Here is a 24530-nt window from a genome sequence, read left to right on the forward strand (position 1 = left end):
TTTAACCATTATCTACAATTTAGATGAGAAAACAATCAAGGCCTTTTCTAAACAGAACAAAGTCCCAAACACTGTGCAGAACATGCTCTCACACTATTCCCTTCTGTTTTAAAACTCAGAATGATATGCTGTTCTCTGCCAAAAATTACTTGCAGGGAGAAAGAAAAAAATAAAAAAAAAATCAGGACTACAGTTCTTCCAAGTCAGAGCAATAAGCTAGAGGCAGAGCTAAAGACAAATACCCAGTTCTTCAACTTCCAGTACTTAACTCTTTCCATGAAGCCTAATTGCTTCTCTGCATATCTAATGTTATGTGCCTAGGTAGAACTGTAGGAGCACATCTTCAGTTTTGAAATGTAAGGGAAGGCTAGAAAGGGAGGAGAAAAAAAAAAAAAAAAAGAGGCACTGGTAGTTGGAGTCTACTGAATAAAAGAGTTTATATTTCAGTTAGGAAATGGGAGAGATTCCTTTCTCACCTTACCCTTTCATAGGGAAATCATTTATGGGACAAAAGCCATTTTTCACCATGTAGATAAAACAAAGCAAAACCCAGAGCAGTAAACCCAAACAACTCCATTGGATTCTAAGAACTACACAAAACTCGTACTCCAAAAAAACTTCAGCTGCTGAGTAAAAAAAAAAAAAATTAGATTTTTTTTTTTTTTAACAATAAAAATGCACTGTGATGCATTCTTATAAAGACAGGGAAACTTGTTTCAACCACTTCAGGAGTTTACACGATCATCTTAAACTATTTCTATCACTATCTAAATCACATCTAAACTATTTCTATCACTAGAAAATTATCACTGCAGGTATATTAAAGAAGAGCAGTTATGCCTGGTCCCACATATTTTCTAGCTAATAAAAGTAATTAAAATTAAAAATGAAAGTATAAGCATTCCAGCTGTATCTACGGTTTCAGAGGTATTTCACTGCAGTTAAAAATAATAATAATAATAAAAAAACAAGAATCAATAATAATTAAAAAAAAAACAACCAACCTAAACTGCAAGACCACACACACACAGAGTAGAAGTATGTATTTACACCTACATAATGAAAAGTATGAATACAGTTTTGTAAGTTTGATTTTGTCAGTAAAGAGTGTGATTTATGCAGGTCAATGTATTATTCTATATTGTTAACAAAATATGCAAACATCCTAATCATGTCAACCTGTTGCTATACCATATTTCCAGGAATGTGCAGGATTGCAGTGAATTTGGAAGTACTGAAATGCTATCAGAGTCATGTACTGACAGTTAACTAACAAGAAAAAATTGCTACAAAGTTCTCCTTAGAATCTGTAAGTGGATTCCACTACCGTGTCAATGTCTACATTACGTTTTGTAAAGAGGTTGGGTTTTCTGCATGTCCATGAGCTGGTTACCTGCAACACATTTGGGAGATTTTACCTGTCCAACCAAGCCAGGAGACTTTTAGCAGCTCCAATGAGATCCACTACGGACGTCAGAAAATCATTTGGTAATTTGCGGCTGGTCCTTCCATCGTAGTGACCACTCCTCCTCCTCCCAGTGATGAAGTTCTGCAGATTTTTGGCAGATGCATTCAGTTTGTGTGAAAGAGTTTTCAGATTTTCTGTTTCCAAACCATAGTTCTGAAATTAAAAAAGAAAAAACAGAAAAAGAAACTTAACTGTGCTACTGAACATGAAGTACTGAGAACAGCAAGACTGATCTGCTTCAAAACTTAACTGTTCCTAATAATTAAGGTATAAATACACCCACTCATTAGATTTTAAATGTATGGCATGTTCTGTTTCTCAAGTGCATAAAAATAGAACAAAAGAAGAACAAAATTATGAGTGATCTTTTAGCTGGTTTAAGTGCACTAAGAAAAAAAACATCTCTTTGCAGTCTGGAGGTTTGATTTTCCAAGCAGCAGACCCAATGGCTCGCTCAGTAAATCTGATAGTTACAGATCAGTGCCTTCTGTCTTCAGTCTCACTGATTCCTAAGACTATGTAAAAAAAGAGGGCTTGCAATTAGCAGAAGTAAACAGTAAAAACACAGTGTAATGCCAGATTGCTTTTGTTGGAAACATGTTTATTATCTTCTTCTCTTTTTCTTTTTTATTCTTGTTAGCAGCAAAAGACCAGCATAATCACAGACTAAAGAACACAGTGCTACTTTGCTCATAGTCTGTGTTGCCCATTTAGAATTGTAAACTTTGCTTCCATTTAAGACACAGTTCCTTAAGCTGAAATTATAGTCCTCTACTATGCAGCAGATACAGAAATAATTACGCAGAAATATTAACAAATACTACTTCAAAATCCTTCAAATATACTGAAATGGCACTAGAGAATATGAATATCCTAATTTAATGTTCTATTACAATATATTACAGAAACATCAGCAATTTGTTAGTTCTAAAATAGATTTGTTTTCCTCACAAATGCAAAGAATACTAGTGTTATTTCAAAAGAGATCTTTTCTTCCTATTTTAAATAAATATGCAACTGCAGAGACTTGAGTTTATCATTGCCATGAGAGATGGGACTGCTAAAAGTGCTCCTTGCCTAAAACACATCACAGGATTATGGTGTGGCATGGCTACAACTTGATCTGAGGCAAGAGCTACTTGCTACTATCCAAGGTCGATGAAGCAGGATACAAAAAGTGCCTCAGCTACACACAAAAAACCACACTTACTAACAACACCCCCTACCTCTCATCCCAGACTCCCTGGTTTGGTCACCATACTAATCTTTCTATGAGGAGAAGGGATGTGTTTACCAGTTCCAGTCTAAGACTACTAAAGCTTATTACCATGATTTTTTTTTCTACAGGCAAGACAGAAGGGAAAAAAAAAGAAAAAAGATTATTTACACTGGTGGTCATTCTCCTAATCCAAACCATTTACTAAATCAACTTATCTACTCTTTAATTATACACAGACTCCAGGAAGATTACACTGACATAAGACCCAGTAAACACAGAGCCCCTAGCTCTTCCATAGTTCCAATCCCATGACAATGCTGAAATATTGTGGAAAAGACAGACTTCAGATGATGGCTTGGCTGTAACTCCCAACCACATCCTTTCACACCTGTAAATCAAACACACTTAATAAGAAGTCACTGGGATGTCAGTCATCTTTCCCACTTTGGGACTCAGCTTAAGAGGGAAACAAGCATATGCTAAGGTTGCATTTTAAAAATCTCTACTGCAGTATCTAGAACACCGTATTTTAGCCAACAAATGGCTTTGTGGGAATGTTTATAACTGCACAGTTTCTGCGTAGGCACTGTCCTCTGCCACCTCACTCAGTTTCCAATTAGACAGTATGTACATTTGGGCAATGACTTTTCCATCGTGTAAATATTGTATAGCAATTATACAATATACAGAATTAGGCTATAAATTAAAAATTTACAAGATGAAAACAATAGATTAGGTCAGAAAAGTAAAAGATACTTTGCTGTGCAGTTAAGCAGCTCATAATTAATAACTTATTAAATCTGCACAAATTAAAGAGATAAACATCAAATAAAAACAAATTTGTTTTTGCTCCAGTTTTCTGTGGTTGCTGTGGTTGAAAGAGCTTGATGAAGATCTAGGACTCAGTAGGAGTAAGCTGGAACAACAACAACAACAAATAAAACAGGCTTTTCTTTTTTTATCTTATTTCTTGAGCATCTAGCTTGTTTTGGGGGGTAATTAATCAGAAAAGAAACAAAGTCTACTCTGGACAGAAGATATGTCACGGGAAGTTTCTTACAGATCACCTTGCCTTGATCAAACTCAGAAAAGGGGTTTCAAGCAGCCAAGCAAGCCTACCACAAGACAACATGTATTTACAATGATGCTCACATTCCCAAACACTGAGAGGAATGACTGCAAACTACAGCCCAGTCATAGGTCTCCTCGTGAAATTTCCTTCTTTCTGATGTACAGAAAAGCTGGATTTCTTAAATAAGGTGTCTGACAGTGGGAAGCTGAATGCGGTTATCCAAATACTGTGCTCATATTCACCGACAGCAACTTGAGCTCTCTCACACAGCATCTCTTACTCTCGTCACACTCCAGGTGCCTCAGTATTACTGAGGCTTTCACAACAGGGCCTGTATTTCGAGTTTCCTAATCCCATGGCACCATTCCTTCTGTAATCCAGGGGAAAGTGCTGGAAGGGCTGCCGCATGCCAAGCCAACCCAGGGCACACTGATCCCGAGCCAAAGCAGGGCACAGAGCCCACAGATGGAGGCCCATACCAAGGCCCAGGCTCCAACCTGAGGCTCTCCCTTGACAGCTCTGAATTACTACTTCACCTCTTTTTTCCATTCTCCCCTCTGTTGCCTGGCTTGCAGCTTGCCCTGTTCAGAGAGGCAGGCAGTGGGTGAGTGGGTGGCAGCCAGCAATGATGTGCTGTGCCTACTGCAGCAGGAGCTCAGGTTGACAACAAACAGGTCTCAAGTCCCAGCAGAAAGAAAATCATCAGTAAAACTAAAGCAGTGAACAAGACACTCAAAAAAAAAAAAAAAATCTATGACAGAATAACAGGGCACATTTGCATATATGCTTCCTTAGAAAAGCAGCTCCTATAAACGCTTAGTAGTCTCTCACTGACATTCGAAGTGATGACCACATACAGATGTATTCTCTTTCCTTTTTCAGACATCTTTTTTCACAGTCAGATACATGGAAAGGAAGGGACAGTGTTAATGACCACAAGGTCTGTGTCCAGATACATTCACCAATAGCATATGTTTTCTTTAATGTAATAAACAGAGAGGCCCAGTTGGTACCTAAGCTGCATTCAACTTAATCATTCATTAGGAATGGTGTTGGTTTTGGCACAGCTTCCACCTGCAGCATGAGACAGATATAGGCAGGGGTGTGAAACATAGATATAAATTTCAAGCAGATTATACAATGGCTGCTCTGAAAGTAATGCCTCCTATTTTATTGTGTTGGCCCACGTTGTCAGATGGCAATTAGAGGTTGAACCTTCCCAACAATGTTCTGCTACATTTTGTTGCTGTGTGACAGAAGGCAGCAGAGAGGCAGTCTGACACAATCGCATCTGACATGGAAGTACAGATGAAGCAAAGAGGTGGAACTGAATTCCTCCACACAGAAAAGATTGTACCCACCGACATTCATTGACACTTGCATAATGTTGATGGAAACCCCATAGTGGCTGCAAGCACAGTGAGGCAGTACGTGGTGTTTCAGCAGTGGCGACAGCAGATCACCTCTGCTAGTGCAGATTTTTGTAAGTTCAACATGCAGATTCTTGATCATCACTTGTGAAAGTGCATAGCTGTAATGGTGGTGACTATGTAAAAAAAAAAAATGGTGTTCTTTAACTGAAAATTTGCTCTATCAAATAGTTATCGTGCTCTTTGTAGCTCTGGTAGTTTCCATAGAGGCATTATTTTGGAGCAAGCTACATATTTTTGGGCAGCTCTGTTTAACAAAGCCTGAGTTTGAGAAGAGTCCTACAACAGCAGCCAAGCTAACAAAATCCCCATTTCATTTATCACTAATATTACTGGTCCTCATTAAAAAAAAAAAAATAATAATACAATGTGTCATGTCTTCTAATATTAGGGAAAAGGTTGTTTAAAATAATAACTGCCAAGTTCAGTCATACTTTATATGTGATAATATACTATTAACAATATGCCTCTTGTAGAAATACAGTGTTTATCTCTAAGCAACGTAAAAAGATAATCGCAGGCAAAGATGACAATTCTTTTGTTTTTCCCTACTCTACATTTAGCCTGCACTAATGCAACTTATAGTGCCATTAGCCAAGATAAATTTATAGTCATTAAAAGAAGCATAAAGAAATCTCTATGTGCTTGTAGAGATTACTAGCAGTGAGGCAAGTCTATACATCTGCTTTCTCAATGAGGGGCCACAAAGGAAGAGTCTTCAGAGAAGCCACACCTCAACAGAAATGGCTCTAATGGTGTCTTTTCTCGCAATCACAAAACAAGAACTTGATGAAGCTAAGCCATTCAGTGTAATAGCTTGTCAGCAGGTGCTTGAGAGAAAGGTGGTGGGAGCTATTAATAGGCATTTTACCTGCTAATTACTTTTCTCTGGATTCACATGGCAGTGTCAGTGATGAATTGTAGCTCTTCTTTGCATGCTGACAAGCAGCAGCTGTAATCACCAGTGATGAATTTTGATTATTTTTTATTGGTGGGGAGAGCCAGCCTAGCCCTCTCTCTGCCTATCCATCCTTGCATCAGCATCACAGGCTAGAAAGAGAGTTATCAAACTCTGGAAGTGAAATGAACTTCTGGGGGCTAGTTTGAGCAGTAACTAAAACAACAAAAAAATAAAACCAGAGCTCAATTTCTTCTTTCATTAAATGCACTTAAACCTTGCTAGCAGGTAAGTACACCTCACATTGTTAATACCAGTTAGAAAGGAGAGTATTTCTATCCCTGCTGGCTCAAACACAGTGACTAGAGGCTGCTGACACTTCAGAGCATGCCACCACTGTTGCAGTGCAACACAAAGACATCCCCCCCTAACTTAAATTGTCAAGTTCAAGTCCCAGGAGTATTCCACATCTGAATTCACCACAATATACTATGTAGACATACTCACAGTCCCACTACCAAATCCAAAAATCTCTTACAACATGTGTCCTGATCAGAACTTTTTTATGAAGCCACAAAAGCATATATATCCCCAAGCACAAAGGCCACGTTACGTTCAAGAACATCATACGATTCCTACAAAAAATCCAAGAGAGAAAAATGAGCATATGGTTCTCTCTGCCTCTCTCTTTAAATAGCTGGTTCTTCTCTTTCAGCCTAGAAAACTGCTGGAAACCATATGGAGCTCAAGGCATTACATGACCAGTGTTGATTCTCACTGAATTGACGCAAGATGGGAACCAAGGCTACTACTGCAACACTGGTGAATTAGGACAAAAGGAAAATGAGACAAGCACAGCGGGCACCAGTGCTTACTTCCATCAGTTCTGCTGCCCCCTTGGAGAAAGGCTGCATGACTGTACAGGCTACAGAAGGTGAAGGATTATTATTCTGTGGCAAATATTTGCCACCATAAATATTATTTTTTAAAGAAGGAGAACAAAGTTGTAACCTCCTGAAAAGACAAATATTATAGTCTAGATTGCTGTACTGTAAAAAATATAATGTGTTAGTAAATAAAACTTCTCAATAATGCTTGGTATCTCCAATTAGTTTGGACAGCAATCACAAAGATTAATTCAAGTTTTATTTCTTACACAGTTCCCCCCCCCCCAACTCACAGACTGATGCAGAAGCTGTAGGTGAAAATAGCATAAGGCTACAGAAGTGAACTTAAATGACATCAGGCAAGTTTACATTTGTTTCTCACTATTTTTCAGAGCTCCCATCTTCCAAATGTAATTCTTGAGCCACATGTCCGCATGTAATATTGCTTTTAAACAACCAAACTGGAAATGGTTAAGTTCACAGCCCTCTATTCCTGGGAAGCCTGCAGTTCTTAAATGTATAATCAAAACTGCATCACATGGATACCATGGCACACGCAGCCATTTCAAAGCCATGCCTCAAAATTTGGGGTGGCTAAAAATTTCCCATGAAAAATTCTGATCTTCTCCTTCAAAGTTGTTTTTAAACTACATAAAATCCGTCCTCTTCTGAACCTCATTTTCAAAAGCATTTGGCTAAACACATCCCACAAATTATGAGGCAGTTTACCAGATCAAAGTTGTGAACAACTGAGAACACAGCTTGTCATATGGATGGTGCCTTATGTAACTTCATACCTCATCAGCTCTGCCTACAGCATTTCTACATATATTTCTAACAACCTTTCTTCCAGAAACATGAAATGCCAACACTAAGGTTATCCCTCCTTCGAATAGCACTGACATATGGGACAATTTAGAAAGGTACAATACACAATCCATAGATTTCATAAGTAGAGAATAAATACATAAGGAAACAAAGCCAGAGCATTCAAATGACACTTATTATACACTGCAGTTATTAAACATATACTGATTAAAAGACAAATGTTTTCAAAGAATATAAATATTTGTCCTAAGTGTTTGCAGTCAGGAAAAGAAAGAAGAAAATCAGGTGCATGACAGCAACAACCCTGCAGAGCCCAGGAAAGATTAATAATAACCGTCATCATGGCCTTTCCTGAAAAAAAAAAAACAGTTCTTTTCCCACAGCACAATCAAGTAACACATCAAAAAGCCAAGCCCTAGTTATGCTTTGTAGCACTAATAGAGCAATTATGTAACTATGCTCCTCACTCTTATTCAATCAGCAGATTCTGCAAGACCGAGTGCTCATTATGTTTTCTTTGTTTTCCTACTTTCTCATGTAATTTTGTCCTTAGTCAGCCAGGTCCTGTTACTTCTCCAGAATTCAGAATAACAGTTACGTACTCAGTTACATGCAGTTCCAAATTCTTAAACAGCTAAGGAAATAAGAACAGTCCTTTCCAACAAGCTTGCTTTTAAGCAAGGCATCTATTTTGCATTTGCCCAAAACTCAGAATAACCCAAAGACAGGTCAGAGGAAGGACATTCATTCCTTGCATATGGACATATTTACTGCCTTTGGCATACCACAGGGTTTACTGCAGTTCTGTAGAAAAGATCTACTAACAACAGCTACAAATAGCTATCAGACAGCCTTTAACTCATTAGCTTCATTGATCTGGTTATGGACCTTTGATTGAGGACTTCCCTCTTTGCAGTAAGTTATCTCAGGCTGAAGACAAGGCAGTAGATGATAGATAAGTAGAACTTTAACTTGCAAAGGGCAAGAGAAAAAAACAGGGGGGTAAGTAATTTTTCTACTATGAGCATGCAGAATATTAACAATAAATCTTAACTACAGTATACACAAATTTCCATTCTGGAATGAAGCATTCCTCATTTAGCACTACAGGGATTAAGTCAAATATTCACTATTACTGACAAAGTAGCTCTAAGATTTGACTAGTGATAAGGGCAAACGAAAGGATTTTTGTGTGAGAAATGGCAAGAAGATGAAATTAAGATAGAAGGCATAATTCTTACGAGGAAATGAATCATTCAGGGGTGAAGTAGATCTATTTTTTACATTGATTTGCATATAAAAGTTTTGTGTTAGTGGTAAATGACAAGTAATGTCGTGTTATTAACGCACCCCAACATATTCTCTGCCAAGTAATATTGCTATTTCATCTGCTGCAACCTTTTATATTTACAGACTGAAATATCCAGTGCGTAATAACTTCCTGTGAAGTCACAACAGATTTAAGTAACCAGTATGAAATCAGAACTAAAACCAATATTCTGTATAAAGCAAAAACATTTTGTTTTTCTTTTAAACAAGAATATCTTATACATAAATTCACATTTTCTGAAAAATATTTTGCAGTCACAGGACTTTGCTAATTTCTTTTGCTTAAATAAAATTTCAAATCATCCAGAAGTCGTTTGTGAAGCCTAAAAATAAATACACTTTTCTTCACAGGATATTTTACGTATTAGGTCTTATTTTTAAAAATGTTTGAAAATGTTTATAATCAAATGAAACTATTTTCATCTTCTTCATCAACCAAAATCACAGGAAATACACCATAACAGCTAATTCAATGCAATTTCTCCTGTATCTTTACATCTGGGTATGGAGTTTCTTAGCTTACAAAGTTCTGAGATGTCAAGTATTTTTTTGAGATTTTGTCAGAGTGAACAAACATGCACATCCACATCAAACAGGAATCTGTTGGTGTCACCAGTGTGGTCTGGATTTCATGTTCCAAAGTGAACAAAAAGGGAGGAAGAAGAGACACGTCTTGATAGAAATAGAGCAACCCTGCAGGAGCAGCTCCACCATGATATTTTCTCAAGGTCTGACCCAAAACCACGTAACAAATTCCTACCAATGAAATACCATCAAAGACCTCCTCCTTGCTTTTAAGCACTGAGCATGTTTCATTCATCTTGCCCTTTCTGACATAAACTTTCTATTAAATTAAAAACAAAAAACAACAAAAAAAAAACCCACACCATGCAAAAGCAAGATAATCTATAGGAGACTGCAAATACACAAAACACATCAGTTACATGGAATGCGTTCAGCTGAGAAGGCATGCAAAATGTACATCCCCACTATTATTAGCAAGTGTGATCTGTAACAGCAGTAGCAGCTGGGCCACATCTTTCTCTCTCCTTCTCTGTAGCATCACAGAAAAAGAAAACCTGTGTATCTCACCCCCAGGATACTTGCTCTCTTGTTAACAGCACAGTATGGCAATTGTCAGCCAAGAGAGAGACTCAAGTGAGATGGTGACACAGGCCACCATTTGTTCTCCAATCAGCTAATCCAATCAGCTTACAAACACTGAAAGATCCATTTGCTGCAAATGCTCATGACAGAATGGGAATACCGAGAAAGACCACAGTTACCCACCACCTTCTGTCAAAAAAGAACATCCTTTAAATAACACTAGCAAACAAAATCACAATTAATTAGTGACAGGACAAGAGGGAATGGCCTCAGGTTGTGCCAGGGAAGGTTCAGGTTGGATATAAGGAAAAATTTCTATGAAAGAGTGATCAGGCACCGGGACGGGCTGCCCAGGGAGGTGGTGGAGTCATCATCCCTGGAGGTGTTCAAAAAAACATTTAGATGCAGTATTAAGGGACGTGGTTTAGAAGGGAAATATTGGTGGTATATGGGCAGTTGGGCTAGATGATCTTGGAGGTCTTTTCCAAACTTGGTGATTCTACGATAAGTGGCTCCCAATTATTACTGTGGCCAACAGTTTGTCTTTTTAGTACTGTTCCACAGCGTGGCTGGGGCAAGTAGGACCCAGGCATACACCAAAGGTACTTGTTTGGGTCCTTCATTTTCCTCCAGAAAGAAAACATTGCACCATGAACTGCAGACATGCAACACAAGCTGCCAGTTTGCCATTTGCCACAACCACAGCTACAGAGCAGAAATTGTCAGAAGAAATCTTCCCCATAAAACTCCTTGGAGAGGGACAGGAAGGATGCATCTCCTAAAGCACATCAGCTGACACAGAAGCTTTGCTCTCCAATGGTCCCTCTGTCTTAAAAACCTCTCCCCATAGAGAGAGAGCAGGAATGATTGGTGGGAGGGATGGTTCTGTCCTCCCTCACTCACCAACTCAGTGAGAATGGGGAGGAGAATCAGAAGCTGCAATCTGTTTGGACATGATTAGTACAAAAATCAGAGATTATGCTTGGAAGGCAAAATTAATATTACTGTTTCTATCCCATCATACGACTGATCATTTCCAACATCCAATTAGATCTTAATTCACTTGGATTGAACACCTGTGCCTCATGCCAAATTCTATTGTGAATCCTCTGTTAAACTCCAGTGTAACAGGAGAAACAGTCAGGTAACTTGCCTTTCAAAAAAAACTAGCACAGTGACCACCTGCACAAGCAGTTGTCCTGTGCTGAAGATTTATAGGTTTAGCATTCTCATAAACATACAGTCCACATTAGAAGCTAATTCAGAAGAACAGGCAAGCACTAACCAGGACAGATACTTATTGATGCAATAAAAAAAAGAAAGCCTGCAAGTAGAGGACCAGAATAGCCAAAAGGATTGTCTCTGAATTAAATTTCCTAAGAGGTTTATCTGATTGGTGAACAATAAATTTAAATTAAGTCCACTAAAATCAATATAACAATCACATTTTCTGTCCCTGAGGAGCCATCAGCAGCCAATTGTGAGACTGCAAAAGCCTCCACTTAAATTAGAAGTTGAAATCTGAATGCTTGCTATTGTGTTTCAACGATAAAGTTTTTTTTAAAAAAACCAACTCAGAAAAGCAGACAATACTATATGCCACATGGACCAAGAAGGTAGAGACTAATTGCATGAATTTAGGATGCATTGCAAGCTTCCACTAAAAATTCCTTGTTTTAGGTACAATGTAGTTCTATATACTATTGTCTAAGATAAGGGAGCCACAAATACAAGATGTGTCTGTTTGTCCAACGATAACATCTGTAATTATATATCCGGGGGGAAAAAGGAAATTTCAGCTAATAAACAAGGTTCATTCTGTGAAAATAGGTTACATTTGAAAGAATCACTATCTGTCTCCCTTGGAAAGAAATGTTCTCAGTGTTCACCCTACCTTAGATTTTGTCTCAGTTAATTAAAGTATTTACTTGCTTGTTTCCCATTGCGCTGTCTGTAGTTTGTGACTAACTCTGTCTGCTTGTATGTCCATAGCAACTTTTTTTTTTAATTTATTTTTTCCATCTCTTAACAATGATGGAGTTAACATCTCACTGAGCAACTTCACAACATAATGCTCTAAAGAGGAAAATCTAAAGCCCGTACAAAAAGGCTTTTCTCCACTTCTTTACTTTACTTTTTACATTTTTGTTTTTTTATTTTCACTCTTTGTTACACCTCACATCTATCTCCCACTGATGATATTCAAAAAAGCTGCTGTGTACTGAGAATCCACAAGCCCTTCTGAGGAGCCTTTCAGTATATCATCTTTGATTTCCTCTACAGAGATTCAGCTTTCTTAAAGCTGCTGCTGAAGCTTGGAAAAGTAGTCCACATTAGAAACTACAGAACTCCTCTTAAGGCAGTCAAGCACATCTTAGCAGAGCTGTTCACAATCCTTTCTACAGCAACAAATGCAGACAGCGCACCCAATCTTTACAATCACACAGACGTTCATAAGAACAGTGAAGTTAGCACCACACCCCTCACTGAGGGGATAATCAAAGTTCTGCATGACATTACCTGACAGAAAAGAGCATCCATCTCTGCAATGGAGATTTATGTATTATTTACACTTCTTTTTTTTTTTTTCACTCCAGTATTTCATCCTTTCTACTGTGAAATACAAGCAGCTCAAATAATCATCTAAAACATAATTTGCTATACTCTGAGGATTGCATAAAAGATCAGTGAAAAATGACATGGTTAATATCAGGAGTTTTTTTTTTTTTTTAAAGGGCAACTGGTGCTCAATTACTACATTCTAATTTCCCTCATTCTACCTATTTTACATTCCAAACCAAACACTGCCTAGTCTTGTTGTGGTTTTAGGTAGGCTTTTTTTCTACAAAGATATAGAAGTCTTAAACCTCTTATGCAAATTAATTTAACAAGCACTACCCTAGCAGTAGACATTGTTCTTTATCTTGACTCTGGTTTAAAATGTTAAATCATTCCTACATTGAATACAGTTCACTCCTTAACTGTTTAGATGCTTTTTAGGACTAGAAATTTGAATACACAAACACCATTCATTGCCTCCCCTTTTGCCCCAAGAAGTTTACCAGTGCACAGAGCAAGTCTACTGCTTCCAAGATAAGTTCCTGATGGCCAATTCGTGTGACTCCAAGATCTTCCAGTTCTTGATGAGTAATACGTAGTAGCTGGTCACCACTGATCTTCTCTCTCTCAAAATTCTTAATGTATTGCTGCAAGCAATCATCAAGGCCTGCAGAAACAGGATGGAAGAAGTAAAGAGAAAAGTTAACAATGTTCTATACTGCCATAGGAGGTAATGAATAAATACATACATAGAGTATTTGTCCTATATTTTAAAATAAATATGTAAACATAATTGATATTACAATTGTGATAAGTTATAAATTATAAGTTTTGGAGAGCTATAGCAGCCATGCATTTTCTACCTCTGGACAATACCAACTACTCCTGAAACCCAAACATAGCCCTGAATTCTTACAGTATACTGTGTTAATGAAGGTGCATCTGACAGCCTCGAGTAACAGATATATTAGCAATGCCTCTATTTCATCAGAGAGGGAAGAGGAAAAGAGAGAACAAGGGAAAGGAGAAAGACTTACGGCCTTCTCTGAGTGCTGTATATACTATTATATTAGTTATCAGAGTACTGTAAGAGTCTGGCAACAAGGGAAAACATCTGTGCCAGAGACAAACTCAAAGAGGCAATGAGAGTGTGAATATATTTAATGCAATACATTCACGTCTCTTACCCTCTCTCCCAGCACACCTCTGCCATGACAGGTCACATGATGGAGAGGTACTACTGGAGATGCCATCTCCCAGGGACTTGTCTTTTCATGGGACTCTTGACTACAGTACTCCATAAGCCCATGCACAAAACAGCAAAATCACATCAGAGCATATCTGATGCTACAAGATTGTTCATACTCTGCTGGTATCCTTTTCTACAGGACCAGGTTCTGCTTTGGGGCCACCCCAACTGTAGCTGTTCAGTTTTCATGCCAGTCCAACAATGTTTTGACAACTAGATGTTTTTGCCTGGAGCAAAGAGCATTGCTGAGCACGAGGTAATGTCAGAGATCTCTTCCCAATCAATCTTTGCCTCAGAGGATGAGCCCTGCCTAGGAAAGCTCTGCAGCACTGTTTGCTCTCTGTGCAAGGGGAACAAGAAAGACTTCTATTTTCCGTGGGGGTGGGTCCACAAAAACTTTGCACCAGACTGAATACCCCTTAATGGAAGAATAGGATTGCTACTGAGTAGCAGGAATTGGCAAAGACTTGAATGAACTAATTCAGCCGCATCTTCAGAGATGCCACCTTTCTGATAGTTGCCTTCAAACAACGGGCAGCACATATCTCTTTCCCTGATGATGAGAAGGTATCTGCTCGTTAGGTTGTAAGGCAGTGAGGACATTTTTACTTTCTAATCAAAATGTCTGAAAACTCTAAAGATATGTGGAAAAAGCAAAGATCTGACTGCTGAGCAAGATTCTCAAGAGACTGAGCATAGAGCATAAAGCTCCCATAGCATTTTCTTTTCTCTTTCACCCCCTTCAGGATGCAGCCATACCTATAGAGTCTCACACAAGGAACACACACACGATACCATCATCTTGAAGCATATGACACAAGCCCTCTGAATTTATCTATATTTGTACCTGTTTTATTCAAAAGTATTTAGTGCAAGACTTCCATTTGGGAAATCAACTGCATAAACTGCGTTACAAGCACTGTCTCACGTACAGTGACATTTATTTTTTGAAAGAAATTGAATATGCTTGACGATACATAAAATGCTTCATCTAAAATGTATTAAAACAGACTGCAGATGTGCTTTTGCCTAATGACTAAAAAAAGACATCGGTAAGTACTTCTGATATTCCTGTACTTAAGTCCCACACTGCTTACATAGAATGTTGAATGAGAATAATAAAATTAAAATGTTCAACGTCATCAGGTATCAGGAAAAAAAATGAGTTCCCAACATAAGAACCCAGTAACACAAATCCAGAATAAGACATGACAGACTCACTTAGTAAACACTTACCAAAAGTTAATTCTAAATAAAGCTAAAATTCTTCCTCCTGCTGCTACATATGTATTTTTATCATTCAGTTGTAATACAAACAGATGCATACAGTTCATGTAAGACAAGAAAAAAATTAAAGAAAACAAAAATATTACTGACAATTGCTTGACTCACCGATTTCGTAAAATACAGATCCAGGAAAGAACAAAATAATCTAACTGTAGATTACATGACATTTTCAGAACAGCTTGCTGCAGTTACTTCCCCTCACTTCCTAAGCAGGGTATCTTTTTTTAAAAAAGTCATTTATTTCTGTCATTCTCTTTCTTAATCAAGGAACATCAATTCTTTCTGTAAACAAAACTGTGCACTGATAGGAGATACTAATAATGCAAAAGGGCAGTCAGCACTACTCATTCAAAACTTTCAGCCCCCAAAGCCATGGATAACAGCCTTGTTTGCCAGCAGACTGCAGGGAACGGGCATTCCTGGCTTACAAGGCCATTTAAGTTGGGACAGAACAAGATGTACCAGAAAACATCAAGTGCCCGGGGTCCATAGAGACACCCTGGAAGCCAGCAGGGAAAGCACAGCTTTCTTTACAGCAGTCTGTGTTTTGCAGCATTGATGTAACTGTACGCACCCAGCCTCAATGTAGCAGGAATTGTTTTGTGATGACAATAACTGAGGAACAGTCTCATACCCAACAGCCCCCTCTCCTTCCAAATAACCCTAGGATTCTCTGAGTACAGGTAAAGGCGCAGGTGTTCCATAAATGTAAAACTGGTACTATTCTTCAAAGGATATACTCTACTATGTAAGTTGTTGGGTTTGGGTTTTGATAGTGTCCTCGAGTCTCATGCTCCAGAAACATCACACACTTCCCCGAAGGCAAACTCCCCCATGCTGGATCCTTTCTCTCTGGTCTTACCAGCCAGGGAGCTTGGCACTGCTGCTAGAATTTTAGAACAGATAGGACACATAGGACAGATTTCTACAAAGCGAATTCCTGTTATTACAGTGGCACAGTAGAAACTGATCAGGAAATGTTTAATTTCATTTTTCTACTCATACGATTTTCTGGAAAAAGATTGCAAGATGCAGTGCTACTCTCTGGGGAAATCTTCTATGCTTGCAGTCTTCTAACTAATAATACAATCACACACTCCATGATCTTTCTGAGGTATTATCTTATTTTCATGCATGTAAGGGGTTATCTTTTGAAGCAAGAAAAATCAACAACAACCATGTAGCTCAGAGCCAGAATAGGTTATGCACACCTGTGGTAAATCTGAGGTATTTCACTGAAGGGTCATTTACATCTCCCAGTTCTGATCCTACCATCTGCTCCTTTTCAAGAAGTTCAGTTTCCCTCCCTCCTCTCGGGGGATGCTTCTGTAAGAAGTGAGCTATTTGCTTGGTCCTTAACAGGATGCAGGGCAAGGACACTGACTATCTCAGACATGGATTATATGTACGCAAGCACAGCGATAGTGCATCTCAGCTATAACTGAGGTATGAATTTGTTTCCTCTGAAAATTCAAACAAAAGTAAATTATTAACTTCGTATGTCAATGTCTCTAAGAGATCAGTGCACCCCTAAACAAGTATTACAAAATATGACTAAAAAGAAAACTTTTTCTACAACTAGATCTACTCTCAGAGTCCTAATCAGCTGCTCAGCAGCTACAAGAGAAGATATAGCTCTAAATACAGTGACAACTAGGTAGAAAATTATTCCCCAAATCGGTGGCAAAGGAATTTTTTCTTTAGGTTTTTTTCCTTTAGGTTCTTTAGGAGAACTGTTGGTGGCCCTGCCTGGCAGGGGTCTTGGAGATTCATGATCCTTGAGGTCCCTTCCAACCCAGGCCATTCTGTTATTCTGTGTGTGATTCTGTGAACTATAATGAAACTGACAGAGCTTGTGTACTTATTAATCTTGTTTTCCACCTTGGGGTTAAGGAAGCATTATGAACATTACAGGTGTAACTGTCATAACTGAAACTTTGAAAGGGGACTATATTTTTATGCTTCCTTGCTAAATCAGAATGAGGATGTAAACTGACAATTTCTCTTGGTACGTCCTTGTTCTCTAAACCCAGCAGTTACTGAAGAGCAATAACATACAGACAACACATGAAATAATTTTGCAGAGGAGAGGAAGACATTCTGCTTTCTTAAACAGAAGTGAACATTTGGGGATTTTCTTCTCTGTAGTGTAAATCAAACTAATTCATCTTTCAGTCTGAAACTGACTGCCCTACATGAACTCTGTCAGTTTTACACCTTAACAAATTCAGGCAATGGGCTACAGCACAGAATTTAATGAGCCATCTTAAAGAAAGTTTAAGCTGGAGTTTAACATAAGCTGGGCATTTGTGTAGCACCACGCAAACCATTTCAGATGATTAACTATTATTAGTGTTCTTACCTGAACTAGCATGATGGAAGACAAAATCAGTTGCTTTCTCCCCTCTCAGTCAGTAGATCTGCATTAAATCAACTACGCTTACGGACTGACCACTGTAGAAAACAAACGTGGGTCCACTTACACCACACACCACTTTTTGAATTTAAATGTCAAGCTGAGTACGTGATAAACAATGTGCTATGATTCACACACTTTATTAATACAGAGCGGGTAGGATACTAACCTATTTGGTCTCATTATAAAAAAGAAGCTTTTCTTCTGCCAAAGAGCAAGACAAGCTAACAAGAAACTTCTCTGTACTTCATTCAGTTCAAGCAGAGGGTTGTTTCTGGACATGGCCAGCAACTCAGAGCCAGCAGTTCCCATATGGGATATGCACTCAGACGTCCTCTGTCAAGGAACAAGAACGTGAAGGAAGTGATAAAAAACTTAAGACTTCACCACTATCTGTTCATGGGAGATGAACATCTGGAAACTCTCCATGTCCTCCAGCCACCATGAGCAAGACCAGTCTGCCACTCCCCACTTTAGAGGCAAAACATTATTCTCTGCTGTCCCTAGGGATGCTTCAGGACCTGCAGCACCTCCTGGGCGTTGTACGTGACAAGCAGATGTCACAGTTCTCAGAGCCAGATGACCGAGCAAAGAATGTTTTAAGTGCAGTAGATGGTAAATGCCTACTTACGATGGGATGGCAGCAAAAATTAATGCCCAGTCCCATAGGAACATTGCCAGATAAGAACTGGGAAGCCAAAGAGAACATTTGCAAAGGTGCTGAGCTGAAATCCAATCTGGGGTAAGAAGCACTGTTCAGAGTCAGTACTAATTCCATAATTAAAAAACAAGTCCTGTTCTAATAATCTACCTCTGAAACGTCTGCTGTTTCTGTGCCTACAAATACACTCTCATTTTTCAATCATGAGCTTTTATGAGACCTGGAAAAATATTCATTATGTGAGAGTGTTGGCAATAAACTGCAACTTTTTTTTTTTCATCAAAAAATTGCAGACACATTAAGACTGAGCAGATCATACCTGGCTCAACAATAGCTCCACTTTATGAAGTCCTCCACCAATTTTTAAAAGGGTTTTCTTGAGAAAAAGAAAAGTAGATTAAAACACAGAGAAGGAAGAACTATGTATGTAGACTAACTACAGACATGATTTAAATGTATATGAGACCAAACAGGGTTCAGTGTCTAATAGATGAGATTTTCAGTAAAACAAGTCCTTGCTGTTAGACTATTTAGAATCAAAGCTTATTATGAATGTTGGGCTTGTTAATTATGAGAATAATATCCAGTGTTGTGTTTAGCTGTTGATAAATGTCATTATTCATATTTCTCTGAGCGCTTTTTGTTACCATTATGCCCATCTGTATACCAAACCCAAATCTTTACATAACACATAGGAGTTTTGCTAAGTATTAGAAATCTTAAAACACGAACAATACTGCAGCATCCAATGTAGAGCTACATTTCTTTGAAATTCAAGAATTAGTATCCCTGATTATCAATATTGTTCTCAGTGTAAGAGGTTATAATTATTGTTATATTTAGGACTCTTATTATTGGATTACAACTACTACATTGTTCAACTCCAGCTGTGGCCTTTGCACACCAGAAATGCTGAAGTGCGCTGAAAAGTTAGTGTGGCTGATAACAGCAGCGGAAATCTCTTTGCTAGTGAAAGGGAGGAGAACTTGCCAAACAACCCACGGCATCATTAAAAATCAGGAATCCCTCAAATGAAGCTAATCAAAGGAAAGCATGCACTGCTCCTGATAAACACTACTACATCCAGCCGCAGAGACATAGGGCAAGCACAATGGGGACGGTAGAAAGTATGCATTCATCCTCATAATTGAATGTGTAAAATGACAGCTTTTAAATTCAGGCTTTGAAGTTCAGCACAATTTGGGAGAGATCAGGGGATAAACTAGAAACATCTGAACAGTAAGGACTTTTTTTTCCCCCTTTCTTTTTTTCTTTATGAAGGAATCCCTCTTGTATTCAGAACAAAGAGGAGACTGAGAACAGGAAAGTTGTTTCTTTTAATACTGTGCAGTACCAAAACCATAAATTCTCCAACAAGTTACCTAATATTACATAACCTATATTACATATTACATCAATATTACATAACCAGAAACGCTAAATCAAATTCCACCAGAAAATTTTAAAGAGGGAATCCCCTTATCATCTCAAATTTTATCATACACTAATGTATGCCCCACTGATTTTTGAAACAGCTTAGAGAACATGGAATACACCAACAAAACACTGGAAAAATCAAGAGAAGAAAGTGGCATTGTCACTCTGAATGCACAGGTGAATATATTTTTACGATACAGAAGAATCCAGCCAGTCTGGTTGTATTCAGGATCCCATGATGACAGACTCTGGACAAAGTAATATAGGAGGTACAGTTATCCACTAAGAGATATCAAGCTGGCTAGCCAATAAAGGCAGATCCCTGCTGAACACCTAACTTAACTTCTACTCCATTTCACTTTACACTCTCACGTGATCTCTCTCCTTCCCTTTCTTCTTGTGTACTCCAGATTGCAGATCACCTCAAAAAGAAAAGCCTTTGGGATCCAGTCAATCTTTAACTTCTTCCCTCAAGGTACCACATTTCTATACCAATTACCAGAAGCAAACTAGAACACATTGCAACTATCTCAATGTACAGGCTGTTTTCAATTAGCATTACAAAATTACGTTTCTAAGTACCATTCACTAAAATCTATTAGATCTATTTGTGTTTCATCAGAAATTTGTTTTATTTTCAAATGTTCCCATTTTTCCATGTGGCTCCTTGTACATCTGCCTGCATCCCTACCCCCTTAGGGATTTCATGTTTTCTAAGAGCCTGCTCCCATATATCAGAATATAAGGAAAGATTTCATTGCTAATTGGTTTTGCCTGAAAGTATAAAGCAATTTATGAGAGTGCACATTTTTTCCACGTGTTCTTCTCACCTATAAGCCTTCTAGAGGCTTATATTTGTACTGGTGCAGAAAAAGCTTACAAAGAGAGCAACTCTTTGTATCCATCCAATACCAGCATATGACTTTATGACTCCTCTAGCATGTCTCCCAAGAATGCAGTGAGAACTAATGATGTTCAAACATGCTGCAGGCAGCATTGCCTGAATCAAGCCCAGCACCGGCGGGACAATGCCAGAGCAAGAGAAAGCAAGCAAGGGCCCAATTTGCCTTGTGAGTTCACACTCTATACTTGGCCCTATGCCCACTGACACACAGTATTTGCCCAATGCAAAGTCCTGCACCATGCAACAGTGATAAACCAAGAGATGACTGCAAGCATTGAAATGCAACCACTATATTCCCAGAGGATGGGAGGCTTTGTCTAAATAAGTGTGGTGTTGGCTTCTCGAATAGCTAGAAGGAACAAGGAGGCTGAAACCCCCTCAGGACCTGAGATAGAGAAGTTCAATTTTCTGTAGCTTTCCATCATCTTCCATGATTATTTGCAGCTGTACTTTATAGGATCACATATGGCTAAAGGAAGTGCAAAGCTGTCAAGTGTCCCAGCTTACAGCAGGCAGGCAAGAAAGTTTCCTCAAACTCTGAGTGAACTCCCGCTCACTCTCCTATATCGCAACGCCCATGCAATTCCCAGGCTTAAAGCTCTCTTGAGCAGAAGTTTGCACAATCCAGCACAGTCTGATATTTGGGATGGTTTTTGGGCTGTGGGCAGAAAAAAGCTGTACATTCCCCTCCACATGACAAAGAAACATCTGTAACTTAAAATTGCTGGTCAAATACTGTGATGTGTAGGAGGGCCTTCAGGAAGAAAGAGAAAGCTATACTTCTAATATTCATCACTTCCTTACAGCAGTACTTCAGATGCCTCAGCAACCATCCTACAGCTCTGCAAAACATCAATGAATCATATATTAAAGGGAAAAAACAAGTATAATGTGTAAGAGAGTCAAAAGATGTTTATGTAAGCCAAGCACACCCCTGACATTAACCAAGTAAATAAATAAGTACTGGTTGTTCTTTCAAATGACTTCACATGTTTGCGTTTTCACAGAGCACTCTGGAGCAGCCACATTAAACACACTGTTGTTGTCACAAGAAGGGCCCTTCACTTCTCCCTCCCTCACATGGGCTAATATATGCTATTACGCAGAATAGTCAAATAAGTTCTGCCGCAGCCTTTATTAAAGTCCTTCTCCATGAAAGCCAGCTTTGCTGCCAAGAATTTGTTAAGCTAAAATACATCTTTTTTGGAGCAAGCTGGAACATCACGTTCCTGAAGAAACAGTGCAACAGTTGTCACAGATATAGTCTACCTCAGTACTGTACACTGCTTCACACTATGGCAGAAATCAGCTAATAGTTCAGATAAGCCTTCAAAATTTATATGGTGATGCCATCACACACAGTCTATGGATTTCATGAGTCCCAGCAGTTTAGTTAAAGCAAAACAATTCATTTCAAAACACGAGCAATTCCTAGGTCACACTCCAATGACACTCAGCCTCTCTCCAGAGCAGTAGCAGACAAGATAGTAGCCTTGACTGGGAATGTCTACATGATGACTTCCATCTATGCTCCAACTTATTCTTCCTTCACCCACATGCAGTCTTCCTTATATCACCTACAAGACCATCTAGCATACACAAGTTCTGTTCGCTCTCTCCCAGAACAAATTCAGGATTGAGACAGAACCCTAAGAAGGTTGCCCATTGCCAGACAGAACCTTACAAATATAAGGTTCTGTATATATGTACAAAAATGCACAAATATCTTTACAAACAGCCCTACAATTTTATTACAGCTTTGCACAGATCCCATCTATGTTAATTAGTCAAAAACATTACCATTTTCAGCTTCTTGTCTAAGACAACCTGTTAAGAACTCTATTCAAAGCAGAAAGCTTATATAAAGTAGATGCAAGTATAACTTCAAATGCATGTTCTTCCCAACTCTTCTTCTCTCATTAAAAGAGAATAACATACATCATAATGTAAAATTTATAATACAAATTGAAAACATGTAAATTGGGAGTGCTTCCTACATGATTGGGTGATGGGAAAATATGTTTGTTAGTTTCCTATTTAATTTGGCAATACAGTGTCTAAAATAATGTCATCAGCTTTGCATAACTTGTAATTACATAAATTTTTTTTAAAATCTGTTGAAGTGACATCTTACAGTTTCACTAGTTTCTCATTTTGCATAATCACTTTCTCATATAATTTATCCATATGAGCAGAAAGCAGTAAGCAGGAATTAAAGCCTTCAAAGACTGAATTAATCTACAGCGACATGTTACTGCCTCTTAAGTCTCATCAATGTTATATCCCCAGGAAAAAGAGATGAGCACACAAGTAGAAAGTAATGTGTGCATACATCACCCAAAATTAATATACTTTTTTTCCCCAACAACTAACTGCATAGCTCTAAATTAATGACATGAAACCTCTGTCCCTGAAGCTCTTTGCAAAGACAGGATGAGGTATTTCATCAAACATCAGTGTTATGCACTATATACATTAGTGCAAAATGTTGCAGTTTAGCACTACTAATATTTTCTAATGCACGTGTGCACACCCATTTACTTAATCAATCCAGAGATTAAGAAAAAGAAAACCTGAAATTCCTACATTTTGCTGTATTTGGGGAAGAATATTCAGAACCACTGATGCGGAGGAAGATGCACACCACTCTCAGCCTTCCAGGTAATTAATGTAGAAAGAGGCCAGAGACATCACAGAAAACAAGTCATCAGCAACAGCTCTCAGATCTTTACTAGTAGGTTACACATTACAAAGTGATGTTCTCATGCATTTTCTTAGCCATGCTTACAAACAGCTTGGCACCAAAACATACAGAAGGCGTGGTAAACTACACAGGACAGATTTAGAGAAGCAGCAGTTTCACATGAGCTAATATAACATGACCTCATATAAGAAAAAAGGAGAAAAAAAGCAGACAACAACAACAACAACAAACATATAGGATTTAACCACTGAACTCATTTTGATCTTGAGTTTCCTTTGAGTGATCACCATCCTTTATTCTGCAATATCCCTGAATGGTAGAACTAAATACTTATATCAGTCAACATGTGATAAATTGTCCCAGTTACAGATATTCCTACCTATTTCCCCAAGATATCACATTGTTTATATACTTCCTGTGCTAGCTATATATAGTTAACCACAGTATGCATCTTGGGCTTGTTGTGCATTTCCTGCCCAACTAAGCGCTGTTTACTTTATATTATAAAGTGTTGGAAAGAGTACTCAGTACAAAACTACTAAATATTCTTTTAATACCTGATCTAGACCTAAATAAAAACTAGGAAAAACAAACAAATGAACAACAACAAAAAAAAAAAACCACGAAACAAAACAAAACCGACAAGAAAAAAAAAATTGAACTTTCACCCTCCATAGTTTAAAATAATTTGTTATATGTCCTGTTTACTTACATTTTTTTTTTTTTTACTGTGCAAGATCTTCATTTTAAAAGCATGCCTGCAACACAGGTTAGATGCCACCTCAAGTAGTCATAAAAGCTGACTAAATGAATAGCTTGTTGACCATAGTAATCCTGTTTAACTTTGCATGCCTTCCTCTTCATCACTAAAGAGTGAAGGAAACAATTGTCCTTGTTACCTACCACAGAATTCTTTGGTCTCATTAAAAAAAAATCTTTCTGAACTTCAGTGACTTAAAGGGTAATGTTTTTGAGAAGAGAACTTACTTCATTTGAGCTTATTTATTTCCAAGCATCTGTTCTAAGGTATAAAATGCACCACTTGATCATCATTTCCAAATGCCAACAGGTCTGT

The 24530-nt window shown here is 38.2% G+C and overlaps 1 protein-coding gene across 11 annotated transcripts in view; it reads right to left on the reverse strand.

The window, feature by feature from the left end:
• CNKSR2 (connector enhancer of kinase suppressor of Ras 2) overlaps nt 1-24530 on the reverse strand; it is a 205897-nt gene that overhangs the window by 159183 nt on the left and 22184 nt on the right. For all 11 annotated transcript variants that reach the window (XR_005849329.2, XR_005849332.2, XM_004934666.5 and 8 more), the window contains exons 2-3: nt 13301-13464; nt 1419-1621 (exon numbers count right to left, since the gene is read on the reverse strand). Coding sequence is in view for 9 of the 11 variants with exons in the window: in XM_004934666.5 (XP_004934723.2) it covers nt 1419-1621; nt 13301-13464 (367 nt within the window). In the remaining 2 variants the exon portion in view is untranslated. The remainder of the gene's footprint in view (nt 1-1418; nt 1622-13300; nt 13465-24530) is intronic.

The sequence above is a fragment of the Gallus gallus genome, chromosome 1 (assembly GCF_016699485.2).
Source record: "Gallus gallus isolate bGalGal1 chromosome 1, bGalGal1.mat.broiler.GRCg7b, whole genome shotgun sequence".
Taxonomy (NCBI): domain Eukaryota; kingdom Metazoa; phylum Chordata; class Aves; order Galliformes; family Phasianidae; genus Gallus; species Gallus gallus.